The sequence below is a fragment of the Dendropsophus ebraccatus genome, chromosome 11 (assembly GCF_027789765.1).
Source record: "Dendropsophus ebraccatus isolate aDenEbr1 chromosome 11, aDenEbr1.pat, whole genome shotgun sequence".
Taxonomy (NCBI): Eukaryota; Metazoa; Chordata; class Amphibia; order Anura; family Hylidae; genus Dendropsophus; species Dendropsophus ebraccatus.
This window is the reverse complement of record NC_091464.1, coordinates 2,143,422-2,170,707: the sequence shown is the minus strand read 5'-3', so window position 1 is coordinate 2,170,707 and position 27,286 is coordinate 2,143,422. Positions and strand designations below refer to the sequence as shown.

Sequence of the window (27,286 nt, the reverse complement as noted above, 5' to 3'; positions counted from 1 at the left end):
TAGAATACCCCTCCTTGCATCCCCCATATAGAATAGCCCCCCTGCATCCCCCATATAGAATACCCCCCCTGCATCCCCCATATAGAATACCCCCCCTGCATCCCCCCCTATAGAATACCCCTCCTTGCATCCCCCATATAGAATACCCCTCCTTGCACCCCCCCTATAGAATACCCCTCCTTGCATCCCCCCCCCTATAGAATACCCCCTCCTTGCATCCCCCATATAGAATACCCCCTCCTTGCATCCCCCATATAGAATACCCCCTCCTTGCATCCCCCCATATAGAATACCCCCCCTGCATCCCACCCATATAGAATACCCCCCCTGCATCCCACCCATATAGAATACCCCCTTCTCCTTGCATCCCACCCATATAGAATAGAATACCCCCCCCCCCCCCCCCCCCCCCCCCCCCATGGCCACTAGTGAAAGAGGTAAAAAAAAAACACACATTCTCACCTTTCACCTCGCTCCCCAGCAGCTTCTTCTTCTCGGATGTTCAGTCCACAGCTCTTCTCCCCGGTGCAGAGCGGAGGCAGCTCCTCTCCTGTTTCTGCTCCCAGGTCCTCAGCGGTGCGTCAGGGAAGTGACGTCAGCCGCTGGGGACCTGGCAGAGGTGCCTGCAGACGTGCCTGCGCGCGGCACGTCTGCAGCCCCGGGCCGGCCCTGACACCTTCCAGATGCCGGAGGGGGCTGAAGACCAGCCCCCCCGCTCTCCGGCCCAGCCCGCTCCTTACTGGCAGTGCCGGGGGCCAATGGCTCCCTGGCTCTGTCAGTCAGAGCGCAGCCGCTACAAGCTGTGAGCGTTCATCTTGAACGTTCACAGTTAAAGGGCCAGGGCGCCGGCCCTCTGCACAGGCTGAATGAATAGCGCAGCGGCCGGCTGCGCTATTCTTGCAGCCACTGCTGGGGGCCGGTGCACATGGGGGCCAGGACCGGCGGCCCCCGGATTGGTAATACTGTCAGCCCAGCGGGCATTTGCCCGCTTTGCCAGATTACCAATCCGGGCCTGGTGATGAGAGTGGGGACTTGGGGTTGTAAGAGGTGTCTGATGATGATGATGATGAGACCCGGTTGTCAGACAGTGAGGTTGTTTTCATGGATGTAACTCAAAGTGAGGAGGAGAGTGAGGAGCTGGTGGATGAGGACGAGGTGACTGACCCTAGCTGGGTGGATAAGCCTAGTGAAGACCGTGCTTCTGAGGGGGAGGCAAGTTCACCCGCAGGACCGGTTGGAAGAGGAAGAGGGGTGGGCAGAGGGAGAGGCAGGGGCAGAGCGAGTAGATCAGCAACTGTTTCACAACTCATGGCCAGGCCTAGATGTTCCCAAGTCTGGAGGAAGAAAGTGCGGATGACCGACGGACTGTACAGTCATGGCCAAAAGTTCTGAGAATGACACAAATCTTCTATTTTCCCATGATCCTCTGCCCTCTGGTTTTCTGTGTGTTTGTCAGATGTTTGTATCACATACAGAAATATAATTGCAATCATATTCTGAGTAACAGAAGATTATACTGACAGGTAGATGAGTTACTGCAGCAAGTCTATAATATTTGCAGTGTTGCGGCTTCTTCTTCAGGACCTCTGCAATTCTCCCCGGCTGCTCTCATCACCTTCTGGACCAAATCCTGACTGATAGCCGTCCATTCTTGTACAATCAGTGCTTGCATTTTGTCACAATTTGTTGGTTTTTGTTGTACACCCGTCTCTTGATGATTGACCACAAGTTCTCAATGGGATTAACCCCTTCGTGCTGCAGCTAGTTTGGGCCTTAATGACCAGGCTAATTTTTCAAAATCTGACCTGTCTCACTTTATGCTCTTATAGCTCAGCGATGCTTTAACGTATGCTAGCGATTCTGAGATTGTTTTTTCGTCACATATGGCACTTTATGTTAGTGTCAAAATTTGGTCACTACTGTGTGTTTTTTTGTGAAAAACATCAAAATATCATGAAAAATTTAAAAAATTTCCATTTTATGAACTTTGAAATTCTCTGCTTCTAAAAAAAGAAAGTTGTAGCACATAAATTAGTTACTAAGTCACATTACCAATATGTCCTCTTTATTCTGGCATAATTTGGTAAACATATTTTACTTTTTTAGGGTGTTATGGGGCTTAGAAATTCATCAGCAAATTATCACATTTTCGTGAAACTGATTTTTTTTAGGGACCAGTTCTTTTTTTAAATGCATTTAGAAGTCTGGTATCCTGAAAACCCCCATAAGTGACCCCATTTTGGAAACTACACACCTTAAAGAATTAATCTAGGGGTATAATGAGCATTTTAACCCTACAGGGGCTGGAGGAAAGTATTCACAATTAGGCCGTAAAAAAAATGGAAAATTAAAATTTTCCAATAATATATAGGTTTAGATTAAAGTTTCTCATTTTCAAAAGGAAAATGAAAGAAAAAGCACCCCAAAAATTTGTAATGCAGGTTCTCCTGAGTACAACGGTACCCCATATGTGGGCATAAACCATTGTATGGGCACACAGGAGGGCTCAGAAGGGAAGGAGCGCCAATTAGCTTTTTCAATGCAGATTTTGCTGAAGAAGTTTCCGAGCGCCAGGTGCGTTTGCAGCGCCCCTGTAGTGCCAGCGGAGTAAAATCTCCCAATAAGTCACTCCATTTTGGAAAGTGCACCCCTCAAAGTATTCATCTTGGGGTGTGGTGACCATTTTTACCCCACAGGTATTAGAGGAAAGTATTCAAAAGTAGACAGTAAAAATGAAAAACTCGAATTTTTCCAATAATATGTTGGTTTAGTTTGAAATTTCTAAATTTCACAAGGAACAGGATAAAAAATGTACCCCAAAATCTGTAACTCAGGTTCTCCTGAGTACAACGGTACCCCATATGTGGGCATAAACCACTGTATGGGCACACAGCAGGGCTCAGAAGGGAAGGAGCACCAATTTACTGGAGCAAAACCGCAGCTAGTAATGGTTATTAGAATAGCGCAGTTACTAAAATAAAATAAAAAAAATGAGATTACAGGTAATGTGGGGTGGTTACGGACAGTCTGGGGTGGTTCTGGGCAACCTAAGGTGGTTACAGGTAATCTGGGGTGGTTACGGACAACATGGGGTGGTCACGGGCAACCTATTGTGGTTACGGACAACCTGGGGTGGTTACGGGCAACCTGCAGTGCTTACAGACAATCTGCGGTGGTTACGGGCAACGTGGGGTGGTTATGGGCAATGTGGGGTGGTTACGGGCAACCTGCTGTGGTTACGGCAACCTGGGGTGGTTACGGGCAACCTGCTGTGGTTACGGCAACCTGGAAGGGTTACAGACAATCTGGGATTGTTACTGATAAACTGAAGTGCTTATAGGTAATCTGGGGTGGGTACATGTAATTTGGGGTGGTTACGGGCAATCGGGAGGGGGTCACTGGCAATTTGCGGTGGTTACGGGCAACGTGCGGTGGTTACGGGTAATCTGGGGGGGGGTTAGGGGTAATTTGGGAGTAAACTGCAATTATTACTATAATAAAAAGTGTGTGTTTTATTTTTTTGTATGTTTGTCACTTTTTGTACTTTATACATTCATTTTCACTGTATTACTATGATTACTGTGATATTTTCTATCTCAGTAATCATAGTTCAGTGTCAGAGACCAAATTGGTCTCTGTCACTTTAAATTTTCAGAGTTGGCTGGTTGTGAAGCGCATGCGCACTTCACAACCAGCCAGGACGTCGAGGAGGACGGAGCTCCAGGATCAGGTGAGTATATGGGGAAGAAGGGGGGGAGGTGAAAAGCAGCGGCAGCACCGGTAATCTCCTTTACCGACGGCCGCCACTATAACGTTAATAGCGGTGATCGTCGGTAGGGGGGGGGGGGGGGGGGCGGGACGGACCTCCGGTAGCTGGGGGGATGGGGTGGGGGCTGTCCTGGCCCCGCAGCTTTATTCTCTGCCATCGCCGTAAAAAGCTGATGGCAGCAGAATAAGGACCCTTAGTGACCGCCGTAAAAAGCCGTATCGGCGGTCCCTAAGGGGTTAAGATCTGGGGAGTTTCCAGGCCATGGACCCAAAATCTCTATGTTTTGTTCCCTGATCCATTTAGTTATCACCTTTGCTTTATGGCAAGGTGCTCCATCATGCTGAAAAAGGCATTGTTGGTGGCCAAACTGCTCTTGGACGGTTGGGAGAAGTTGCTCTTGGAGGACATTCTGGTCCCATTCTTTATTCATGGCCGTGTTTTTAGGCCGTGAGACTGAGAGAGAGCCGATTCCCTTGGCCGAGAAGCAACCCCACACATGAATGGTTTCAGGATGCCGGTTACAGTTGGCATGAGACAAGACTGGTGGTAGCGCTCACATCGTCTTCTCCCAATAAGCTGTTTTCCAGATGTCCTAAACAATCGGAAAGGGGATTCATCAGAGACAATGACTTTCCCCCAGTCCTCAGCAGTCCACTCCCTGGACCTTTCCCCCAGTCCTCAGCAGTCCACTCCCTGGACCTTTCCCCCAGTCCTCAGCAGTCCGCTCCCTGCACCTTTCCCCCAGTCCTCAGCAGTCCACTCCCTGTACCTTTCCCCCAGTCCTCAGCAGTCCACTCCCTGGACCTTTCCCCCAGTCCTCAGCAGTCCACTCCCTGGACCTTTCCCCCAGTCCTCAGCAGTCCACTCCCTGGACCTTTCCCCCAGTCCTCAGCAGTCCGCTCCCTGCACCTTTCCCCCAGTCCTCAGCAGTCCGCTCCCTGGACCTTTCCCCCAGTCCTCAGCAGTCCACTCCCTGGGCCTTTCCCCCAGTCCTCAGCAGTCCACTCCCTGGACCTTTCCCCCAGTCCTCAGCAGTCCTCTCCCTGTACCTTTCCCCCAGTCCTCAGCAGTCCGCTCCCTGGACCTTTCCCCCAGTCCTCAGCAGTCCGCTCCCTGGACCTTTCCCCCAGTCCTCAGCAGTCCGCTCCCTGGACCTTTCCCCCAGTCCTCAGCAGTCCGCTCCCTGGACCTTTCCCCCAGTCCTCAGCAGTCCGCTCCCTGGACCTTTCCCCCAGTCCTCAGCAGTCCACTCCCTTGACCTTTTGCAGAATATAAGTCTGCCCCGGATGTTTTTTTCTGGAGAGAAGTGGCTTCTTTGCTGCCCTCCATGAGACCAGGCCTTGCTCCAAGAGTCTCCGCAGTCTCACAGTGCAGATGGCTGTCCCTCGGTACTTTGTCCCCAGCCGCCACTACTTTTCACGGTGTGCCGTCCCAGCCCTATACCAGCACGTGTCGGATAACATCATCCGTGCCATGACCAACGCGGTCAGTAACAAGGTCCACCTAACCACGGACACGTGAACAAGTGCTGGCGGGCAGGGACACTATATCTTCCTGACGGCACATTGGTTCAACTTGGTGGAGGCTGGGACAGAGTCTGACCCTGGTTCCGCTCATGTGCTGCCCACACTGAGGATTACTGGGCCTACCTCGGTCGCAGTCTCTCATGATTTGTATACCTCTTTCTCCTCCTCTTCTTCCTCCTCTCTATTACCCTCCACGAGCACGTCGCCTCCATCTCGTAGTATCAGCAGTGCGGTGGGTAAGCGCCAACAGGCGGTGTTGAAACTGCTGAGCTTAGGCGACAAGAGGCACACGGCCCAGGAGCTGTTGCAGGGCGTCACGGCGCAGTCAGATTTTTGGCTCGCGCCACAGAGCCTCAAGCCAGGCATGGTTGTGTGAGACAACGGGCGAAACCTGGTGGCGGCTCTGCAACTCGGCAGCCTCACACATGTACCATGCCTGGCCCATCTGTTCAACCTAGTGGTGCAGCGGTTCCTTAAAGGGACAGTGTCACATTTTTGAAAATTTTTTTAATAAAAGGTGATAAGAAAAAATAAGTGTGTTGTATTTTTTTTTTTTTTTTTTACATAAGGCTTGGGTGTTTTTATCAAATTAATGTTTGCACAGGGGGCTGCCATGTTTATAGTGTCTGTGTGTGACGTCATTTCACGACACACACACAGACACTATACGGCACCTCCTTAACATTGAAGTGAACCGACGGAGTCCGTCTGGTTCACTTACACTGGAGGCTCCGTCACTGTGTACTGCGCATGTGCATGGACATGCGCAGTACACAGCTGAATTACAAGGGGCGGGGTGGCAGCGCCATTTTCTTGAAGGACCTCGCCAGCTAGAGGCACGAGAACGGGGGAGGAGAGAGACCGCACAGTGAGTTGGCAGAACTGTGTGTGTAGGTCTCTCCCCTCCCCACACACAGTGTCGAACTGGGCAACTCCCCCCACTAACAGTTCCCCCCCCAGTACAGTACAGCGCCGCGGTAAGCTTCATGCACGGACAGGCTGTAATACACTGTCCCGGAAGCTCACAGCTGCCGGCTCTCGGTGCCCGGACATGTGACATCACGGCGCTACTGAGCAGGAGAGAAGTCCGGGCACCAAGAGTCTGCAGCTGTGAGCTTCAGTGTATTACAGCCTGTCCGTGCATGAAGCTCACCGCAGCGCTGTACTGTACCTGTAGCTGTACTCACCGCGGCCCCATACTGAGCTTCAGGGCCGGTGTATTACAGCCTGCCTCTACCGCGGCCTCTCCCTGTGCCCCCCACTGCTCCCCATGCTACATCAGCTGCTCCCTCAGCCTCTCATCTCTGTCACCCCAGCCTCGCACCCCAGCCTCTACCCCCCTGTCACGCCAGCCTCTACCCCCCTGTCACCACAGCCTCTCCTAGCCTCGCACCCCAGCCTCTACCCCCTGTCACCCCAGCCTCTACCCCCCTGTCACGCCAGCCTCTACCCCCCTGTCACCACAGCCTCTCCTAGCCTCGCACCCCAGCCTCTACCCCCTGTCACCCCAGCCTCTACCCCCCTGTCACCCCAGCCTCTACCCCCCTGTCACCCCAGCCTCTACCCCCCTGTCACCACAGCCTCTCCTAGCCTCGCACCCCAGCCTCTACCCCCCTGTCACCCCAGCCTCTACCCCCCTGTCACCCCAGCCTCTACCCCCTTGTCACCACAGCCTCTCCTAGCCTCGCACCCCAGCCTCTACCCCCCTGTCACCCCAGCCTCTACCCCCTGTCACCCCAGCCTCTACCCCCCTGTCACCCCAGCCTCTACCCCCCTGTCACCCCAGCCTCGCACCCCAGCCTCTACCCCCCTGTCACCCCAGCCTCGCACCCCAGCCTCTACCCCCCTGTCACCCCAGCCTCTACCCCCTGTCACCCCAGCCTCTACCCCCCCTGTCACCCCAGCCTCTACCCCCCTGTCACCCCAGCCTCTACCCCCCTGTCACAGCAATAGCCTGTACTCTCGTGTGTGTGTGTGTATGTGTATATATATATATATATATATATATATATATATATATATATATATATATATATATATACACACACACATACAGGAAAGTACAGGCTGTTGCTCTCTGGTGTCAGCAGTGTCACACGTTACATGGGTAGAGGAGGTGTGTATATATACACAAACACACACCACACACCTACTCTACCCATGTAACGTGTGACACTGCTGACACCAGAGAGCAACAGCCTGTACTTTCCTGTATGTGTGTGTGTGTGTATATATATATATATATATATATATATATATATATATATATATATACACAGTGGTGCCTTGGATTATGAGCATAATTCGTTCCGGGGCCGCGCTTGTAATCCAAATCCGCTCTTAAACCAAAGCAAAATTTCCCATAATAAATCATAGAAATGCAGACAATTGGTTCCAAACTCCCCAAATAATGATTTATTATTGTGAATAACAGGTAAATCTAATGAAACAAACATTCAGAAACAGCAGAATCTGTGATATTATAAGTTACTGTACAGTAATGGAGAGGATGGGAAACACAAGGGCGGACAGAGACTGCAGGGAGCAGGAAGGAATGAGCAGGACAGATGTGGGCACATACATGCAGCGCTCTCTGTCCGGGGAGAGAGGGGTTACAGCTATGGAGAGATTACCTCCACAGTCCTGTCCCCTGATGTAAGCCCCAGCCTGAAGGGGATCTGCTATGATGGAGGGTGAGGGAGACTTCCTGGGTCAGAGTACTGGGCTGTAGACCCCGCTATGCAGACCATGCCCTTCCCCCACTCCCCCTCCCACCCAGTACAGGGAGCTCTTACACCAAAGCAATGCTCTTACACCAAGTCACTATTTTTAAAAACTGTGAGCTCTTAAACCAAAACGCTCTTAAACCAAGTTACTATTAAACCAAGGTAACACTGTATGTGTATATATATATATATATATATATATATATATATATATATATATATATATATATATATATATATACACATACAGTGTTACCTTACCATATATATATACACACCTCTGTGTATATATACACACATACAGGAAAGTACAGGCTATTGCTCTCTGGTGTCAGCAGTGTCACACGTTACACAGAGGTGTGTGTGTATATATATATATATATATATATATATATATATATACACACACACACACACACACATACACGAAAGTATAATATATATATATATATATATATACATACACACAAACACACACACACACACACACCTCCTCTACCCTTGTAACGTGTGACACTGCTGACACCAGAGAGCAATAGCCTGTACTCTCCTGTATTACATACCCTCTACATGTGGAAATGTATGACATGAGCTGTCTGTATGAGTGTAACAACAATACTATGTGCATGCGGGGGATGGGCGGTGAGAAGTTTGGGAGATGAGTGTGAGCAGGCGAGCTGTCTGAGGTTCTGCAGCAGGTTAAGGTGTATTAGGAGGTTCTGCAGCAGTTGAGGTTTATTATGAAAGGCTAGGGACACACTTGTATATGTGTACTGCTGTGCAGACAACAACAAAATGGCGCTGCCCAGCAGTACACATAATAGCACCTTTCCCCTCTTTGTTTCCCCTGTGAAAAGAGGAGGGAGGTGATGATGTCACAGCAGTTGAGCAGAGACAGCCTCTTTTTTTCAGCAGCCGACTTTCAGGCTGCTTTTACCAGCAGTTTCCTGGTGGAGCTCCCCCTGGTGGTCATCACTGGGAAATATGGAAAATTAGATTGTTAATTTTTCATATTTCCTTAGATGTAAAAAAAAATGAAAACCACTTATAAATTAACAAAAAAAAATAACAAATTCAGTTTTAACACTTTCAAAAAATTTTTTTAACTTTGCGACACATTCCCTTTAAGACCTAGCCCAATTTGGCTGACTTGCTCACCAAGGTGCTGCGCATCTGTGTGCATTTCCGCAAGTCAACCACGGATGCTGACACCCTTAGGGCAGTGCAAAGGCGCTTGCAACTGCCGGCTCACCGACTGCTGTGCGACGTGCCCATGCGGTGGAATTCCACCTTCCAGATGGTAGCCAGGGTTTACCAGCAACACAGAGCCTGACCAGAGATCATCAGCCTCACCATCCCGCTGCTGTGTCTGCTTTAATCCTCCCTGCTCTGCCTGAAGTCTGACACTTTGCCTTCGTCTCAGGAGACGGGTGAAGAACATCCGCCGCTAGATAGCCAGACCACCCTGACGTCTGTTTCTCACCACCGAGTAGAGGATGAGGAGGATGAAGAAGAGGAGGAAGAGGAGCAGACTGCCGCCACCACTGAAGAGGGTACCCATGCTCAATCCTTAGCTGTTGAGCGTGTATGGCCTGAAGAGGAGGAATTGGTGGAGGAGGAGGAAATTGAGGCTAGTGAGGAGAGGGAGTTCTTGCGTGTTGGGACCCTGGCGCACATGGCTGACTTTATGTTATGCTGTCTTTCCCGTGACCATCGGGTTAAATATTTTTTGGGGAAAACACCGATTACTGGGCGTTCACCCTCCTGGACCCTCGGTACAAACAGAACTTTTCCACTCTCTTTCCTGCCAAGGAACGCAGTATGAGAGGGAATCAATATCAACAGGCCCTGGTGCAGAAGCTGAAAATGTACTTCCCATCTGACACCACTAGCGCCAGAGGACGTCGTTCTGTGGGCCAAAGAGCGGGGGAGAGGAGCGGTGGAGCAGGCAGCTTGTCAAGGGGCAGGGGAACACTCTCCAAGGCCTTTGACAGTTTCATGGCAGCCCAGCAAGACTGTCACCTGTCCCCAGTCTAGACAGAGTAGGGGGGAAGCCTTCAGAAAGATGGTGAGGGAGTACCTTGCTGACCATACCACCATCCTTCCCGATCACTCTGCTACATACAACTACTGGGTTTCAAAGCTGGATACATGGCCCCAACTGGCGCTTTACGCCTTGGAAGTGCTGGCCTGCCCTGCCGCTAGCGTGTTGTCAGAGCGGGTCTTCAGTGCAGCTGGTGCCATCATCACTGATGAGCGCATCCACCTGTCAACTGACAGCGCTGACGTTTATAAAAATGAACAAAGCCTGGATTTCACCTGAATTCAACTGTCCACCCGGGGAAAGAGGCTCAACATAAAGATTCTTGGTATCTCCTCTCCTCCTCCTCTTCCCCCAATTCTCAGCCAACAGCCAAGTCTTCTTCCGCCATGCAGGGTCTGGCCTAATTATTGGGAGGCTCACTTGCTACCTCACTCACTTTAATGGTTCTCTGTGTCCTCACTGCCATGCTCTGAGGTCACACTACGTCTGCAGAGGATCGGGACTGGTTGCTGGGGGCCCGCCGATCCCCGGCAACCAGCCAGCTGTGTTATCTTTTTTTTTTTTTTTTTTATAGCCACGGCCAGGGCCTCACCACCCCTGGTTGATCGGCATCAGGTGTACCCTTGCTAGTGACTGACAGCTAGCCTAGCTAGTTAGCTGTCAGCACCTAGGTTCGTGTCCACTATAAATCCCAGCCCCTGGCCTCACTCCAATTTTTTGGGTGTCTCACTTGCTTCCTCATTCACTTTTAATAGGTGTGTGCTCGCTGCGATGCTGTGTCTGGCCTAATTTTTGGGAGGCTCACTGGCTAACGCTTCTACCTTGGTCACTCTGTCCTCACCCCCATGCAGTGTCAGGCTAAATTTTTGGGGTGGTTCATATGCTACCTCTGTTTTTAATGGTTCTTTGTGTCCTCACTGCTATGCTGTGTCAGGCAAAGTTTTTGGGTGGTTCATCATATGCTTCCTCTGTTTGAATGGTTCCCTATGTTCTCACTGCCTTGCTGTGTCAGGCTGAGTTTTTGGGTGGTCCCTATGCCTACCTCTGTTTTAACCAGGCTGTTGCACAGAATTAGGCATAATGGTGCCATTAGGCAGCCTCAGAGGCATGCATACATGCTGCCCCTGCTGTTTCCTGTGCGATTCCGTTATGTTTCCATCGTTTTCTGAGGTTGACCGGTTTTCACACAACCTTCTCTCTACCCCACTTTAGTCCCCTCAAAAAATGCTTGAGTCTCCCGTTGACTTCAATGGGTTTTGTTACTAGAAACGAGCACTCGAGTATCGGGGCATATTCGTCTCGGGTAATGAGCACCCGAGCATTTTAGTACTTGCTCATCACTAATAACAGCGTTATAAGGAGGGAATAGAGCAAAGGATAACAGCGTTATAAGGAGGGAATAGAGCACAGGATAACAGTGTTATACAGAGGGAATAGAGCAAAGGATAACAGTGTTATACAGAGGGAATAGAGCAAAGGATAACAGTGTTATACAGAGGGAATAGAGCAAAGGATAACAGTGTTATACAGAGGGAATAGAGCAAAGGATAACAGTGTTATACAGAGGGAATAGAGCAAAGGATAACAGTGTTATACAGAGGGAATAGAGCAAAGGATAACAGTGTTATACAGAGGGAATAGAGCAAAGGATAACAGCATTATACAGAGGGAATAGAGCAAAGGATAACAGCGTTATACAGAGGGAATAGAGCACAGGATAACAGCGTTATACAGAGGGAATAGAGCACAGGATAACAGCATTATACAGAGGGAATAGAGCAAAGGATAACAGCGTTATACAGAGGGAATAGAGCAAAGGATAACAGCGTTATACAGAGGGAATAGAGCAAAGGATAACAACGTTATACGGAGGGAATAGAGCACAGGATAACAGCGTTATACAGAGGGAATAGAGCAAAGGATAACAGCGTTATACAGAGGGAATAGAGCACAGGATAACAGTGTTATACAGAGGGAATAGAGCAAAGGATAACAGTGTTATACAGAGGGAATAGAGCACAGGATAACAGTGTTATACAGAGGGAATAGAGCACAGGATAACAGCGTTATAAGGAGGGAATAGAGCAAAGGATAACAGCGTTATATGGAGGGAATAGAGCACAGGATAACAGCGTTATACAGAGGGAATAGAGCAAAGGATAACAGCGTTATACAGAGGGAATAGAGCAAAGGATAACAGCGGTATAAGGAGGGGAATAGAGCAAAGGATAACAGCGTTATACAGAGGGAATAGAGCACAGGATAACAGCGTTATATAGAGGGAATAGAGCACAGGATAACAGTGTTATACAGAGGGAATAGAGCACAGGATAACAGCGTTATACAGAGGGAATAGAGCACAGGATAACAGTGTTATACAGAGGGAATAGAGCAAAGGATAACAGTGTTATACAGAGGGAATAGAGCACAGGATAACAGCGTTATACAGAGGGAATAGAGCACAGGATAACAGCGTTATAAGGAGGGGAATAGAGCAAAGGATAACAGTGTTATATGGAGGGGAATAGAGCACAGGGTAACAGTGTTATACAGAGGGAATAGAGCAAAGGATAACAGTGTTATACAGAGGGAATAGAGCAAAGGATAACAGCGTTATACAGAGGGAATAGAGCACAGGATAACAGTGTTATACAGAGGGAATAGAGCAAAGGATAACAGCGTTATAAGGAGAGAATAGAGCACAGGATAACAGCGTTATATGGAGGGAATAGAGCACAGGATAACAGCGTTATAAGGAGGGAATAGAGCAAAGGATAACAGTGTTATACAGAGGGAATAGAGCACAGGATAACAGTGTTATACAGAGGGGAATAGAGCAAAGGATAACAGCGTTATACAGAGGGAATAGAGCAAAGGATAACAGCATTATACAGAGGGGAATAGAGCACAGGATAACAGTGTTATACAGAGGGAATAGAGCACAGGATAACAGCGTTATACAGAGGGGAATAGAGCAAAGGATAACAGTGTTATACAGAGGGAATAGAGCACAGGATAACAGTGTTATACAGAGTAAATAGAGCACAGGATAACAGTGTTATACAGAGGGAATAGAGCACAGGATAACAGTGTTATAAGGAGGGGAATAGAGCAAAGGATAACAGTGTTATACAGAGGGAATAGAGCAAAGGATAACAGCATTATACAGAGGGGAATAGAGCACAGGATAACAGTGTTATACAGAGGGAATAGAGCACAGGATAACAGCGTTATACAGAGGGGAATAGAGCAAAGGATAACAGTGTTATACAGAGGGAATAGAGCAAAGGATAACAGTGTTATATGGAGGGAATAGAGCACAGGATAACAGTGTTATATGGAGGGAATAGAGCACAGGATAACAGTGTTATATAGAGGGAATAGAGCAAAGGATAACAGCGTTATATGGAGGGGAATAGAGCACAGGATAACAGCGTTATACAGAGGGAATAGAGCAAAGGATAACAGCGTTATACAGAGGGAATAGAGCAAAGGATAACAGCGTTATACAGAGGGAATAGAGCAAAGGATAACAGCATTATACAGAGGGAATAGAGCACAGGATAACAGTGTTATACAGAGGGAATAGAGCACAGGATAACAGCGTTATACAGAGGGGAATAGAGCACAGGATAACAGTGTTATAAGGAGGAAATAGAGCACAGGATAACAGCGTTATACAGAGGGAATAGAGCACAGGATAACAGCGTTATACAGAGGGAATAGAGCACAGGATAAAAGCGTTATACAGAGGGAATAGAGCAAAGGATAACAGCGTTATACAGAGGGAATAGAGCACAGGATAAAAGCGTTATACAGAGGGAATAGAGCACAGGATAACAGTGTTATACAGAGGGAATAGAGCAAAGGATAACAGCGTTATACAGAGGGGAATAGAGCACAGGATAACAGTGTTATAAGGAGGAAATAGAGCACAGGATAACAGCGTTATACAGAGGGAATAGAGCACAGGATAAAAGCGTTATACAGAGGGAATAGAGCACAGGATAACAGTGTTATACAGAGGGAACAGAGGAAAGGATAACAGCGTTATACAGAGGGAATAGAGCACAGGATAACAGTGTTATATAGAGGGAATAGAGCAAAGGAAAACAGCGTTATACAGAGGGGAATAGAGCACAGGATAACAGTGTTATAAGGAGGAAATAGAGCACAGGATAACAGCGTTATACAGAGAGAATAGAGCACAGGATAACAGTGTTATAAGGAGGGGAATAGAGCACAGGATAACATTGTTATACAGAGGGAATAGAGCACAGGATAACAGCGTTATAAGGAGGGAATAGAGCACAGGATAACAGTGTTATACAGAGGGGAATAGAGCACAGGATAACAGTGTTATATGGAGGGGAATAGAGCACAGGATAACATTGTTATACAGAGGGAATAGAGCACAGGATAACAGTGTTATACAGAGGGAATAGAGCACAGGATAACAGTGTTATACAGAGGGAATAGAGCACAGGATAACAGCGTTATACAGAGGGAATAGAGCAAAGGATAACAGCGTTATACAGAGGGAATAGAGCACAGGATAACAGCGTATACAGAGGGAATAGAGCACAGAATAACAGTATTATATGGAGGGAATAGAGCAAAGGATAACAGTGTTATACAGAGGGAATAGAGCACAGGATAACAGTGTTATACAGAGGGAATAGAGCACAGGATAACAGCGTTATACAGAGGGAATAGAGCAAAGGATAACAGTGTTATAAGGAGGGAATAGAGCACAGGATAACAGCATTATTCCCCCCTGGGGTTAGGGTTATTCCTCCTGGGGGACTTCTAGTATAAGCACTCTGATCTCTCATTGATCTATGCTGCATAGATATGCAGCATAGATCAATGAGATAGGCATTTGATTGCTTTCGGCAGCTGCAGCCGAAAGCATGAGTGCCGGGCCAGGATCAGCGAAGACATGGGGATCGCTCCTCCGGGACAATGTCCTGGAGGGGGGGGGGGGGGAATCTACCCCACTAGACCACCACGGATGGGCAGAACTAAGTAATCAGATGCAGCTGTCAACTTTGACAGCTGCATCTGATTACTTTATTAGTGGGGACAGCGATCGGACCGTGCCCGCTAATACCCGCGGCTCCACTCTTAACTCCCCGAGGCGGCCGCAGGGTGTAAATATACGCCTGCAGTCGTTAAGGGGTTAAAGTCTCCCTGTTATTACTTTCAAAATCTAAATCAGCAGCAGATGTGATGTAAAGCAAGTTTGGAATTTACATTCGTTATTTATCTTATAGTTATCATGGAGAACACGGTACTTCCTGTTTTCTGACTCTTTTTTTTCTCAAAAAACAGGAAGTCCTGTGTATACTCTGTTTTTCTCAACCAGCAAATCTGCCTTCAGGACACTGGACCTGGATACAGTAAGTATAGCTGGTATATAGCTGCCTTCAGGAGACTGGACCTGGATACAGTAAGTATAGCTGTTATATAGCAGCATTCAGGAGACTGGGCCTGGATACAGTAAGTATAGCTGTTATATAGCTGCCTTCAGGAGACTGGACCTGGATACAGTAAGTATAGCTGGTATATAGCAGCCTTCAGGAGACTGGACCGGGATACAGTAAGTATATCTGGTATATAGCAGTCAGGAGACTGGACCTGGATACAGTAAGTATAGCTGTTATATAGCAGTCAGGAGACTGGACCTGGATACAGTAAGTATAGCTGTTATATAGCTGCCTTCAGGAGACTGGACATGGATACAGTAAGTATAGCTGGTATATAGCAGTCAGGAGACTGGACCTGGATACAGTAAGTATAGCTGGTATACAGCAGTCAGGAGACTGGGTCTGGATACAGTAAGTATAGCTGTTATATAGCTGCCTTCAGGACACTGGACCTGGATACAGTAAGTATAGCTGTTATATAGCTGCCTTCAGGAGACTGGACCTGGATACAGTAAGTATAACTATTATATAGCAGCCTTCAGGAGACTGGACCTGGATACAGTAAGTATAACTGTTATATAGCAGCCAGGAGACTGGACCTGGATACAGTAAGTATAGCTGTTATATAGCAGCCTTCAGGAGACTGGACCTGGATACAGTAAGTATAACTGTTATAAAGCAGCCAGGAGACTGGACCTGGATACAGTAAGTATAGCTGTTATATAGCTGCCTTCAGGAGGCTGGACCTGGATACAATAAGTATAGCTGGTATATAGCAGCTTTCAGGAGACTGGACCTGGATACAGTAAGTATAGCTGTTATATAGCTGCCTTCAGGAGACTGGACCTGGATTTCTGGTAAGTATAGCTGTTATATAGCTGCCTTCAGGAGACTGGACCTGGATACAGTAAGTATAGCTGTTATATAGCTGCCTTCAGGAGACTGGACCTGGATTTCTGGTAAGTACAGCTTTGTTTTATAGCATGAAAAATGAATGTATATTGCAGACTTGCTTTATATCACATATACTGTGGATTAAGATTTTGAAAGTTATAAGGACAGGGACACTTTAGGGAAAGCAAAGTAGTTGGATCTGTGCTCCGCTCATCAAGCCGCTAGGCTGTCAGTGCAGCTTGCCGCTCCACCCTGGGTGTTGGGGAAAAGCTGGATCCAATCCTGAGAAATGGGAAGGAGAGGCGGGGAGCGGAGCGCCGGAATCCTAGAAGGAGCGGAGCGCCGGAATCCTAGAAGGAGAGGCGGGGAGCGGAGCGCCGGAATCCTAGAAGGAGCGGCGGGGAGCAGAGCGCTGGAATCCTAGAAGGAGCGGCAGGGAGCGGAGCGCTGGAATCCTAGAAGGAGCGGAGCGCTGGAATCCTAGAAGGAGCGGTGGGGAGCGGAGCGCTGGAATCCTGGAAGGAGCGGCGGGGAGCGGAGCGCTGGAATCCTAGAAGGAGCGGCGGGGAGCGGAGCGCTGGAATCCTAGAAGGAGCGGAGGGCTGGAATCCTAGAAGGAGCGGCGGGGAGCGGAGCGCTGGAATCCTAGAAGAAGCGGAGCGCTGGAATCCTAGAAGGAGCGGCGGGGAGCGGAGCGCTGGAATCCTAGAAGGAGCGGAGTGCTGGAATCCTAGAAGGAGCGGCGGGGAGCGGAGCGCTGGAATCCTGGAAGGAGCGGAGCGCTGGAATCCTAGAAGGAGCAGTGGGGAGCGGAGCGCTGGAATCCTAGAAGGAGCGGCGGGGAGCGGAGCGCTGGAATCCTAGGAGCGGCGGGGACCGGAGCGCTGGAATCCTAGAAGGAGCGGCGGGGAGCGGAGCGCTGGAATCCTAGAAGGAGCGGTGGGGAGCGGATCGCTGGAATCCTAGAAGGAGCGGCGGGGAGCGGAGCGCTGGAATCCTAGGAGCGGCGGGGACCGGAGCGCTGGAATCCTAGAAGGAGCGGCGGGGAGCGGAGCGCTGGAATCCTAGAAGGAGCGGCGGGGAGCGGAGCGCTGGAATCCTAGAAGGAGCGGAGCGCTACAATCCTAGAAGGAGCGGCGGGGAGCGGAGCGCTGGAATCCTAGAAGGAGCGGCGGGGAGCGGAGCGCTGGAATCGTAGAAGGAGTGGAGCGCTGGAATCCTAGAAGGAGCGGCGGGGAGCAGAGCGCTGGAATCCTAGAAGGAGTGGAGCACTGGAATCCTAGAAGGAGCGGCGGGGAGCAGAGCGCTGGAATCCTAGAAGGAGCGGCGGGGAGCGGAGCGCTGGAATCCTAGAAGGAGCGGCGGGGAGCGGAGCGCTGGAATCCTCGAAGGAGCGGCGGGGAGCGGAGCGCTGGAATCCTAGAAGGAGCGGCGGGGAGCGGAGCGCTGGAATCCTAGAAGGAGCGGCGGGGAGCGGAGCGCTGAAATCCTAGAAGGAGCGGCGGGGAGCGGAGCGCTGGAATCCTAGAAGGAGCGGCGGGGAGCGGAGCGCTGGAATCCTAGAAGGAGCGGCGGGGAGCAGAGCGCTGGAATCCTAGAAGGAGAGGCGGGGAGCGGAGCGCTGGAATCCTAGAAGGAGCGGAGCGCTGGAATCCTAGAAGGAGCAGCGGGGAGCGGAGCGCTGGAATCCTAGTAGGAGCGGCGGGGAGCGGAGCGCTGGAATCCTAGAAGGAGAGGCGGGGAGCGGAGCGCTGGAATCCTAGAAGGAGCGGAGCGCTGGAATCCTAGAAGGAGCGTCGGGGAGCGGAGCGCTGGAATCCTAGTAGGAGCGGCGGGGAGCGGAGCGCTGGAATCCTAGAAGGAGAGGCGGGGAGCGGAGCGCTGGAATCCTAGAAGGAGAGGCGGGGAGCGGAGCGCTGGAATCCTAGAAGGAGCGGAGCGCTGGAATCCTAGAAGGAGCGGCGGGGAGCGGAGCGCTGGAATCCTAGAAGGAGCGGTGGGGAGCGGAGCGCTGGAATCCTAGAAGAAGCGGCGGGGAGCGGAGCGCTGGAATCCTAGAAGGAGCGGCGGGGAGTGGAGCGCTGAAATCCTAGAAGGAGCGGCGGGGAGCGGAGCGCTGGAATCCTAGAAGGAGCGGCGGGGAGCGGAGCGCTGGAATACTAGAGGGAGAGGCGGGGAGCGCAGTGCTGGAATCCTAGAAGGAGCGGAGCGCTGGAATCCTAGAAGGAGCGGCGGGGAGCCGAGCGCTGGAATCCTCGAAGGAGAGGCGGGGAGCGGAGCGCTGGAATCCTAGAAGGAGCGGAGCGCTGGAATCCTAGAAGGAGCAGCGGGGAGCGGAGCGCTGGAATCCTAGTAGGAGCGGCGGGGAGCGGAGCGCTGGAATCCTAGAAGGAGAGGCGGGGAGCGGAGCGCTGGAATCCTAGAAGGAGCGGAGCGCTGGAATCCTAGAAGGAGCGTCGGGGAGCGGAGCGCTGGAATCCTAGTAGGAGCGGCGGGGAGCGGAGCGCTGGAATCCTAGAAGGAGAGGCGGGGAGCGGAGCGCTGGAATCCTAGAAGGAGAGGCGGGGAGCGGAGCACTGGAATCCTAGAAGGAGCGGAGCGCTGGAATCCTAGAAGGAGCGGCGGGGAGCGGAGCGCTGGAATCCTAGAAGGAGCGGCGGGGAGCGGAGCGCTGGAATCCTAGAAGGAGCGGTGGGGAGCGGAGCGCTGGAATCCTAGAAGAAGCGGCGGGGAGCGGAGCGCTGGAATCCTAGAAGGAGCGGCGGGGAGTGGAGCGCTGAAATCCTAGAAGGAGCGGCGGGGAGCGGAGCGCTGGAATCCTAGAAGGAGCGGCGGGGAGCGGAGCGCTGGAATACTAGAGGGAGAGGCGGGGAGCGCAGTGCTGGAATCCTAGAAGGAGCGGAGCGCTGGAATCCTAGAAGGAGCGGCGGGGAGCAGAGCGCTGGAATCCTAGAAGGAGAGGCGGGGAGCGGAGCGCTGGAATCCTAGAAGGAGCGGAGCGCTGGAATCCTAGAAGGAGCGGCGGGGAGCGGAGCGCTGGAATCCTAGTAGGAGCGGCGGGGAGCGGAGCGCTGGAATCCTAGAAGGAGAGGCGGGGAGCGGAGCGCTGGAATCCTAGAAGGAGCGGAGCGCTGGAATCCTAGAAGGAGCGTCGGGGAGCGGAGCGCTGGAATCCTAGTAGGAGCGGCGGGGAGCGGAGCGCTGGAATCTTAGAAGGAGAGGCGGGGAGCGGAGCGCTGGAATCCTAGAAGGAGAGGCGGGGAGCGGAGCGCTGGAATCCTAGAAGGAGCGGAGCGCTGGAATCCTAGAAGGAGCGGCGGGGAGCGGAGCGCTGGAATCCTAGAAGGAGCGGCGGGGAGCGGAGCGCTGAAATCCTAGAAGGAGCGGTGGGGAGCGGAGCGCTGGAATCCTAGAAGAAGCGGCGGGGAGCGGAGCGCTGGAATCCTAGAAGGAGCGGCGGGGAGTGGAGCGCTGAAATCCTAGAAGGAGCGGCGGGGAGCGGAGCGCTGGAATCCTAGAAGGAGCGGCGGGGAGCGAAGCGCTGGAATACTAGAGGGAGAGGCGGGGAGCGGAGTGCTGGAATCCTAGAAGGAGCGGAGCGCTGGAATCCTAGAAGGAGCGGCGGGGAGCGGAGCGCTGGAATCCTACAAGGAGCGGAGCGCTGGAATCCTAGAAGGAGCGGAGCGCTGGAATCCTAGAAGGAGCGGCGGGGAGCGGAGCGCTGGAATCCTTGAAGGAGCGGCGGGGAGCGGAGCGCTGGAATCCTAGAGGGAGAGGCGTGGAGCGGAGCGCTGGAATCCTAGAGGGAGAGGCGGGGAGCGGAGCGCTGGAATCCTAGAAGGAGCGGCGGCTAGCGGAGCGCTGGAATCCTAGAAGGAGCGGCGGGGAGCGGAGCGCTGGAATCCTAGAAGGAGAGGCGGGGAGCGGAGCGCTGGAATCCTAGAAGGAGCGGAGCGCTGAAATCCTAGAAGGAGCGGCGGGGAGCGGAGCGCTGGAATCCTAGAAGGAGCGGCGGGGAGCGGAGCGCTGGAATCCTAGAAGGAGCGGCGGGGAGCGGAGCGCTGGAATCCTAGAAGGAGCGGCGGGGAGCGGAGCGCTGGAATCCTAGAAGGAGCGGCGGGGAGCGGAGCGCTGGAATCCTAGAGGGAGCGGCGGGGAGCGGAGCGCTGGAATCCTAGAAGGAGAGGCGGGGAGCGGAGCGCTGGAATCCTAGAAGGAGCGGCGGGGAGCGGAGCGCTGGAATCCTAGAAGGAGCGGCGGGGAGCGGAGCGCTGGAATCCTAGAAGGAGCGGCGGGGGAGCGGAGCGCTGGAATCCTAGAAGGAGCGGCGGGGAGCGGAGCGCTGGAATCCTAGAAGGAGTGGAGCGCTGGAATCCTAGAAGGAGCGGAGCGCTGGAACCCTAGAAGGAGCGGAGCGCTGGAATCCTAGAAGGAGCGGAGCGCTGGAATCCTAGAAGGAGCGGAGCGCTGGAATCCTAGAAGGAGCGGAGCGCTGGAATCCTAGAAGGAGCGGAGCGCTGGAATCCTAGAAGGAGCGGAGCGCTGGAAACCTAGAAGGAGCGGCGGGGAGCGGAGCGCTGGAATCCTAGAAGGAGCGGAGCGCTGGAATCCTAGAAGGAGCGGCGGGGAGCGGAGCGCTGGAATCCTAGAAGGAGCGGCGGGGAGCGGAGCGCTGGAATACTAGAGGGAGAGGCGGGGAGCGGAGTGCTGGAATCCTAGAAGGAGCGGAGCGCTGGAATCCTAGAAGGAGCGGCGGGGAGCGGAGCGCTGGAATCCTACAAGGAGCGGAGCGCTGGAATCCTAGAAGGAGCGGAGCGCTGGAATCCTAGAAGGAGCGGCGGGGAGCGGAGCGCTGGAATCCTTGAAGGAGCGGCGGGGAGCGGAGCGCTGGAATCCTAGAGGGAGAGGCGTGGAGCGGAGCGCTGGAATCCTAGAGGGAGAGGCGGGGGAGCGGAGCGCTGGAATCCTAGAAGGAGCGGCGGGTAGCGGAGCGCTGGAATCCTAGAAGGAGCGGCGGGGAGCGGAGCGCTGGAATCCTAGAAGGAGAGGCGGGGAGCGGAGCGCTGGAATCCTAGAAGGAGCGGAGCGCTGAAATCCTAGAAGGAGCGGCGGGGAGCGGAGCGCTGGAATCCTAGAAGGAGCGGCGGGGAGCGGAGCGCTGGAATCCTAGAAGGAGCGGCGGGGAGCGGAGCGCTGGAATCCTAGAAGGAGCGGCGGGGAGCGGAGCGCTGGAATCCTAGAAGGAGCGGCGGGGAGCGGAGCGCTGGAATCCTAGAGGGAGCGGCGGGGAGCGGAGCGCTGGAATCCTAGAAGGAGAGGCGGGGAGCGGAGCGCTGGAATCCTAGAAGGAGCGGCGGGGAGCGGAGCGCTGGAATCCTAGAAGGAGCGGCGGGGAGCGGAGCGCTGGAATCCTAGAAGGAGCGGCGGGGAGCGGAGCGCTGGAATCCTAGAAGGAGCGGCGGGGAGCGGAGCGCTGGAATCCTAGAAGGAGTGGAGCGCTGGAATCCTAGAAGGAGCGGAGCGCTGGAACCCTAGAAGGAGCGGAGCGCTGGAATCCTAGAAGGAGCGGAGCGCTGGAATCCTAGAAGGAGCGGAGCGCTGGAATCCTAGAAGGAGCGGAGCGCTGGAATCCTAGAAGGAGCGGAGCGCTGGAATCCTAGAAGGAGCGGAGCGCTGGAATCCTAGAAGGAGCGGCGGGGAGCGGAGCGCTGGAATCCTAGAAGGAGCGGAGCGCTGGAATCCTAGAAGGAGCGGCGGGGAGCGGAGCGCTGGAATCCTAGAAGGAGCGGCGGGGAGCGGAGCGCTGGAATCCTAGAAGGAGCGGCGGGGAGCGGAGCGCTGGAATCCTAGAGGGAGCGGCGGGGAGCAGAGCGCTGGAATCCTAGAAGGAGAGGCGGGGAGCGGAGCGCTGGAATCCTAGAAGGAGCGGCGGGGAGCGGAGCGCTGGAATCCTAGAAGGAGCGGCGGGGAGCGGAGCGCTGGAATCCTAGAAGGAGCGGCGGGGAGTGGAGCGCTGGAATCCTAGAAGGAGCGGAGCGCTGGAACCCTAGAAGGAGCGGAGCGCTGGAATCCTAGAAGGAGCGGAGCGCTGGAATCCTAGAAGGAGCGGAGCACTGGAATCCTAGAAGGAGCGGAGCGCTGGAATCCTAGAAGGAGCGGAGCGCTGGAATCCTAGAAGGAGCGGAGCGCTGGAATCCTAGAAGGAGCGGAGCGCTGGAATCCTAGAAGGAGCGGAGCGCTGGAATCCTAGAAGGAGCGGCGGGGAGCGGAGCGCTGGAATCCTAGAAGGAGCGGAGCGCTGGAATCCTAGAAGGAGCGGCGGGGAGCGGAGCACTGGAATCCTAGAAGGAGTGGAGCGCTGGAATCCTAGAAGGAGCGGAGCGCTGGAACCCTAGAAGGAGCGGAGCGCTGGAATCCTAGAAGGAGCGGAGCGCTGGAATCCTAGAAGGAGCGGAGCGCTGGAATCCTAGAAGGAGAGGCGGGGAGCGGAGCGCTGGAATCCTAGAAGGAGCGGAGCGCTGGAATCCTAGAAGGAGCGGCGGGGAGCGGAGCGCTGGAATCCTAGAAGGAGCGGCGGGGAGCGGAGCGCTGGAATCCTAGAAGGAGCGGTGGGGAGCGGAGCGCTGGAATCCTAGAAGAAGCGGCGGGGAGCGGAGCGCTGGAATCCTAGAAGGAGCGGCGGGGAGTGGAGCGCTGAAATCCTAGAAGGAGCGGCGGGGAGCGGAGCGCTGGAATCCTAGAAGGAGCGGCGGGGAGCGGAGCGCTGGAATACTAGAGGGAGAGGCGGGGAGCGCAGTGCTGGAATCCTAGAAGGAGCGGAGCGCTGGAATCCTAGAAGGAGCGGCGGGGAGCAGAGCGCTGGAATCCTAGAAGGAGAGGCGGGGAGCGGAGCGCTGGAATCCTAGAAGGAGCGGAGCGCTGGAATCCTAGAAGGAGCAGCGGGGAGCGGAGCGCTGGAATCCTAGTAGGAGCGGCGGGGAGCGGAGCGCTGGAATCCTAGAAGGAGAGGCGGGGAGCGGAGCGCTGGAATCCTAGAAGGAGCGGAGCGCTGGAATCCTAGAAGGAGCGTCGGGGAGCGGAGCGCTGGAATCCTAGTAGGAGCGGCGGGGAGCGGAGCGCTGGAATCCTAGAAGGAGAGGCGGGGAGCGGAGCGCTGGAATCCTAGAAGGAGAGGCGGGGAGCGGAGCGCTGGAATCCTAGAAGGAGTGGAGCGCTGGAATCCTAGAAGGAGCGGCGGGGAGCGGAGCGCTGGAATCCTAGAAGGAGCGGCGGGGAGCGGAGCGCTGGAATCCTAGAAGGAGCGGAGCGCTGGAATCCTAGAAGAAGCGGCGGGGAGCGGAGCGCTGGAATCCTAGAAGGAGCGGCGGGGGAGTGGAGCGCTGAAATCCTAGAAGGAGCGGCGGGGAGCGGAGCGCTGGAATCCTAGAAGGAGCGGCGGGGAGCGGAGCGCTGGAATACTAGAGGGAGAGGCGGGGAGCGGAGTGCTGGAATCCTAGAAGGAGCGGAGCGCTGGAATCCTAGAAGGAGCGGCGGGGAGCGGAGCGCTGGAATCCTACAAGGAGCGGAGCGCTGGAATCCTAGAAGGAGCGGAGCGCTGGAATCCTAGAAGGAGCGGCGGGGAGCGGAGCGCTGGAACCCTAGAAGGAGCGGCGGGGAGCGGAGCGCTGGAATCCTAGAAGGAGCGGAGCGCTGGAATCCTAGAAGGAGCGGCGGGGAGCGGAGCGCTGGAACCCTAGAAGGAGCGGCGGGGAGCGGAGCGCTGGAATCCTAGAAGGAGCGGAGGGGAGCGGAGCGCTGGAATCCTAGAAGGAGCGGAGGGGAGCGGAGCGCTGGAATCCTCGAAGGAGCGGAGCGCTGGAATCCTAGAAGGAGCGGAGCGCTGGAATCCTAGAAGGAGCGGCGGGGAGCGGAGCGCTGGAATCCTAGAAGGAGCGGCGGGGAGCGGAGCGCTGGAATCCTAGAAGGAGCGGCGGGTAGCGGAGCGCTGGAATCCTAGAAGGAGCGGCGGGGAGCGGAGCGCTGGAATCCTAGAAGGAGAGGCGGGGAGCGGAGCGCTGGAATCCTAGAAGGAGCGGAGCGCTGAAATCCTAGAAGGAGCGGCGGGGAGCGGAGCGCTGGAATCCTAGAAGGAGCGGCGGGGAGCGGAGCGCTGGAATCCTAGAAGGAGCGGCGGGGAGCGGAGCGCTGGAATCCTAGAAGGAGCGGCGGGGAGCGGAGCGCTGGAATCCTAGAAGGAGCGGCGGGGAGCGGAGCGCTGGAATCCTAGAGGGAGCGGCGGGGAGCGGAGCGCTGGAATCCTAGAAGGAGAGGCGGGGGAGCGGAGCGCTGGAATCCTAGAAGGAGCGGCGGGGAGCGGAGCGCTGGAATCCTAGAAGGAGCGGCGGGGAGCGGAGCGCTGGAATCCTAGAAGGAGCGGCGGGGAGCGGAGCGCTGGAATCCTAGTGGGAGCGGCGGGGAGCGGAGCACTGGAATCCTAGAAGGAGTGGAGCGCTGGAATCCTAGAAGGAGCGGAGCGCTGGAACCCTAGAAGGAGCGGAGCGCTGGAATCCTAGAAGGAGCGGAGCGCTGGAATCCTAGAAGGAGCGGAGCGCTGGAATCCTAGAAGGAGCGGAGCGCTGGAATCCTAGAAGGAGCGGAGCGCTGGAATCCTAGAAGGAGCGGAGCGCTGGAATCCTAGAAGGAGCGGCGGGGAGCGGAGCGCTGGAACCCTAGAAGGAGCGGCGGGGAGCGGAGCGCTGGAATCCTAGAAGGAGCGGAGCGCTGGAATCCTAGAAGGAGCGGCGGGGAGCGGAGCGCTGGAATCCTAGAAGGAGCGGCGGGGAGCGGAGCGCTGGAATCCTAGAAGGAGCGGCGGGGAGCGGAGCGCTGGAATCCTAGAGGGAGCGGCGGGGAGCAGAGCGCTGGAATCCTAGAAGGAGAGGCGGGGAGCGGAGCGCTGGAATCCTAGAAGGAGCGGCGGGGAGGCGGAGCGCTGGAATCCTAGAAGGAGCGGCGGGGAGCGGCAGCGCTGGAATCCTAGAAGGAGCGGCGGGGAGCGGAGCGCTGGAATCCTAGAAGGAGTGGAGCGCGGAATCCTAGAAGGAGCGGAGCGCTGGAACCCTAGAAGGAGCGGAGCGCTGGAATCCTAGAATGAGCGGAGCGCTGGAATCCTATGAAGGAGCGGAGCGCTGGAATCTAGAAGGAGCGGAGCGCTGGAATCCTAGAAGGAGCGGAGCGCTGGCATCCTAGAAGGAGCGGAGCGCTGGAATCCTAGAAGGATCGGAGCGCTGGAATCCTAGAAGGAGCGGAGCGCTGGAAATCCTAGAAGGAGCGGCGGCGGGGAGCGGAGCGCTGGAATCCTAGAAGGAGCGGAGCGCTGGAATCCTAGAATGGAGCGGCGGGGAGCGGAGCAACTGGAATTCCTAGAAGGAGTGGAGCGCTGGAATCCTAGAAGGAGCGGAGCGCTGGAACCCTAGAAGGAGCGGAGCGCTGGAATCCTAGAAGGAGCGGAGCGCTGGAATCCTAGAAGGAGCGGAGCGCTGGAATCCTAGAAGGAGCGGAGCGCTGGAATCCTAGAAGGAGCGGCGGGGAGCGGAGCGCTGGAACCCTAGAAGGAGCGGCGGGGAGCGGAGCGCTGGAATCCTAGAAGGAGCGGAGGCGCTGGAATCCTAGAGAGGAGCGGCGGGGAGCGGAGCGCTGGAACCCTAGAAGGAGCGGCGGGGAGCGGAGCGCTGGAATCCTAGAAGGAGCGGAGGGGAGCGGAGCGCTGGAATCCTAGAAGGAGCGGAGGGGAGCGGAGCGCTGGAATTCCTAGAAGGAGCGGAGCGCTGGAATCCTAGAAGGAGCGGAGCGCTGGAATCCTAGAAGGAGCGGCGGGGAGCGGAGCGCTGGAATCCTAGAAGGAAGCGGCGGGGAGCGGAGCGCTGGAATCCTAGAAGGAGCGGCGGGAGCGGAGCGCTGGAAACCCTAGAAGGAGCGGCGGGGAGCGGAGCGCTGGAATCCTAGAAGGAGCGGAGGGGAGCGGAGCGCTGGAATCCTAGAAGGAGCGGAGGGGAGCGGAGCGCTGGAATCCTAGAAGGAGCGGAGCGCTGGAATCCTAGAAGGAGCGGAGCGCTGGAATCCTAGAAGGAGCGGCGGGGAGCGGAGCGCTGGAATCCTAGAAGGAGCGGCGGGGAGCGGAGCGCTGGAATCCTAGAAGGAGCGGCGGGGAGCGGAGCGCTGGAATCCTAGAAGGAGCGGAGAGCTGGAATCCTAGAAGGAGCGGCGGGGAGCGGAGCGCTGGAATCCTAGAAGGAGCGGCGGGGAGCGGAGCGCTGGAATCCTAGAAGGAGCGGCGGGGAGCGGAGCGCTGGAATCCTAGAGGGAGCGGCGGGGAGCAGAGCGCTGGAATCCTAGAAGGAGAGGCGGGGAGCGGAGCGCTGGAATCCTAGAAGGAGCGGCGGGGGAGCGGAGCGCTGGAATCCTAGAAGGAGCGGCGGGAGCGGAGCGCTGGAATCCTAGAAGGAGCGGCGGGGAGCGGAGCGCTGGAATCCTAGAAAGGGAGTGGAGCGCTGGAATCTAGAAGGAGCGGAGCGCTGGAACCCTAGAAGGAGCGGAGCGCTGGAATCCTAGAAGGAGCGGAGCGCTGGAATCCTAGAAGGAGCGGAGCGCTGGAATCACTAGAAGGAGCGGAGCGCTGGAATCCTAGAAGGAGCGGAGCGCTGGCAATCCTAGAAGGAGCGGAGCGCTGGAATCCTAGAAGGAGCGGAGCGCTGGAATCCTAGAAGGAGCGGAGCGCTGGAATCCTAGAAGGAGCGGCGGGGAGCGGAGCGCTGGAATCCTAGAAGGAGCGGAGCGCTGCGAATCCTAGAAGGAGCGGCGGGGAGCGGAGCAACTGGAATCCTAGAAGGAGTGGAGCGCTGGAATCCTAGAAGGAGCGG

At 54.7% G+C, this 27,286-nt stretch overlaps 1 protein-coding gene across 1 annotated transcript in view; it reads left to right on the top strand.

The window, feature by feature from the left end:
* The first annotated feature begins 3,676 nt into the window (after positions 1-3,676).
* The window catches only part of GGNBP2 (gametogenetin binding protein 2), a 79,422-nt gene continuing 55,812 nt past the window's right edge, over positions 3,677-27,286 (top strand). The window contains exons 1-3 of the mRNA XM_069946061.1: positions 3,677-3,730; positions 9,445-9,574; positions 15,400-15,467. Coding sequence (XP_069802162.1) covers positions 3,677-3,730; positions 9,445-9,574; positions 15,400-15,467 — 252 coding nt within the window. The remainder of the gene's footprint in view (positions 3,731-9,444; positions 9,575-15,399; positions 15,468-27,286) is intronic.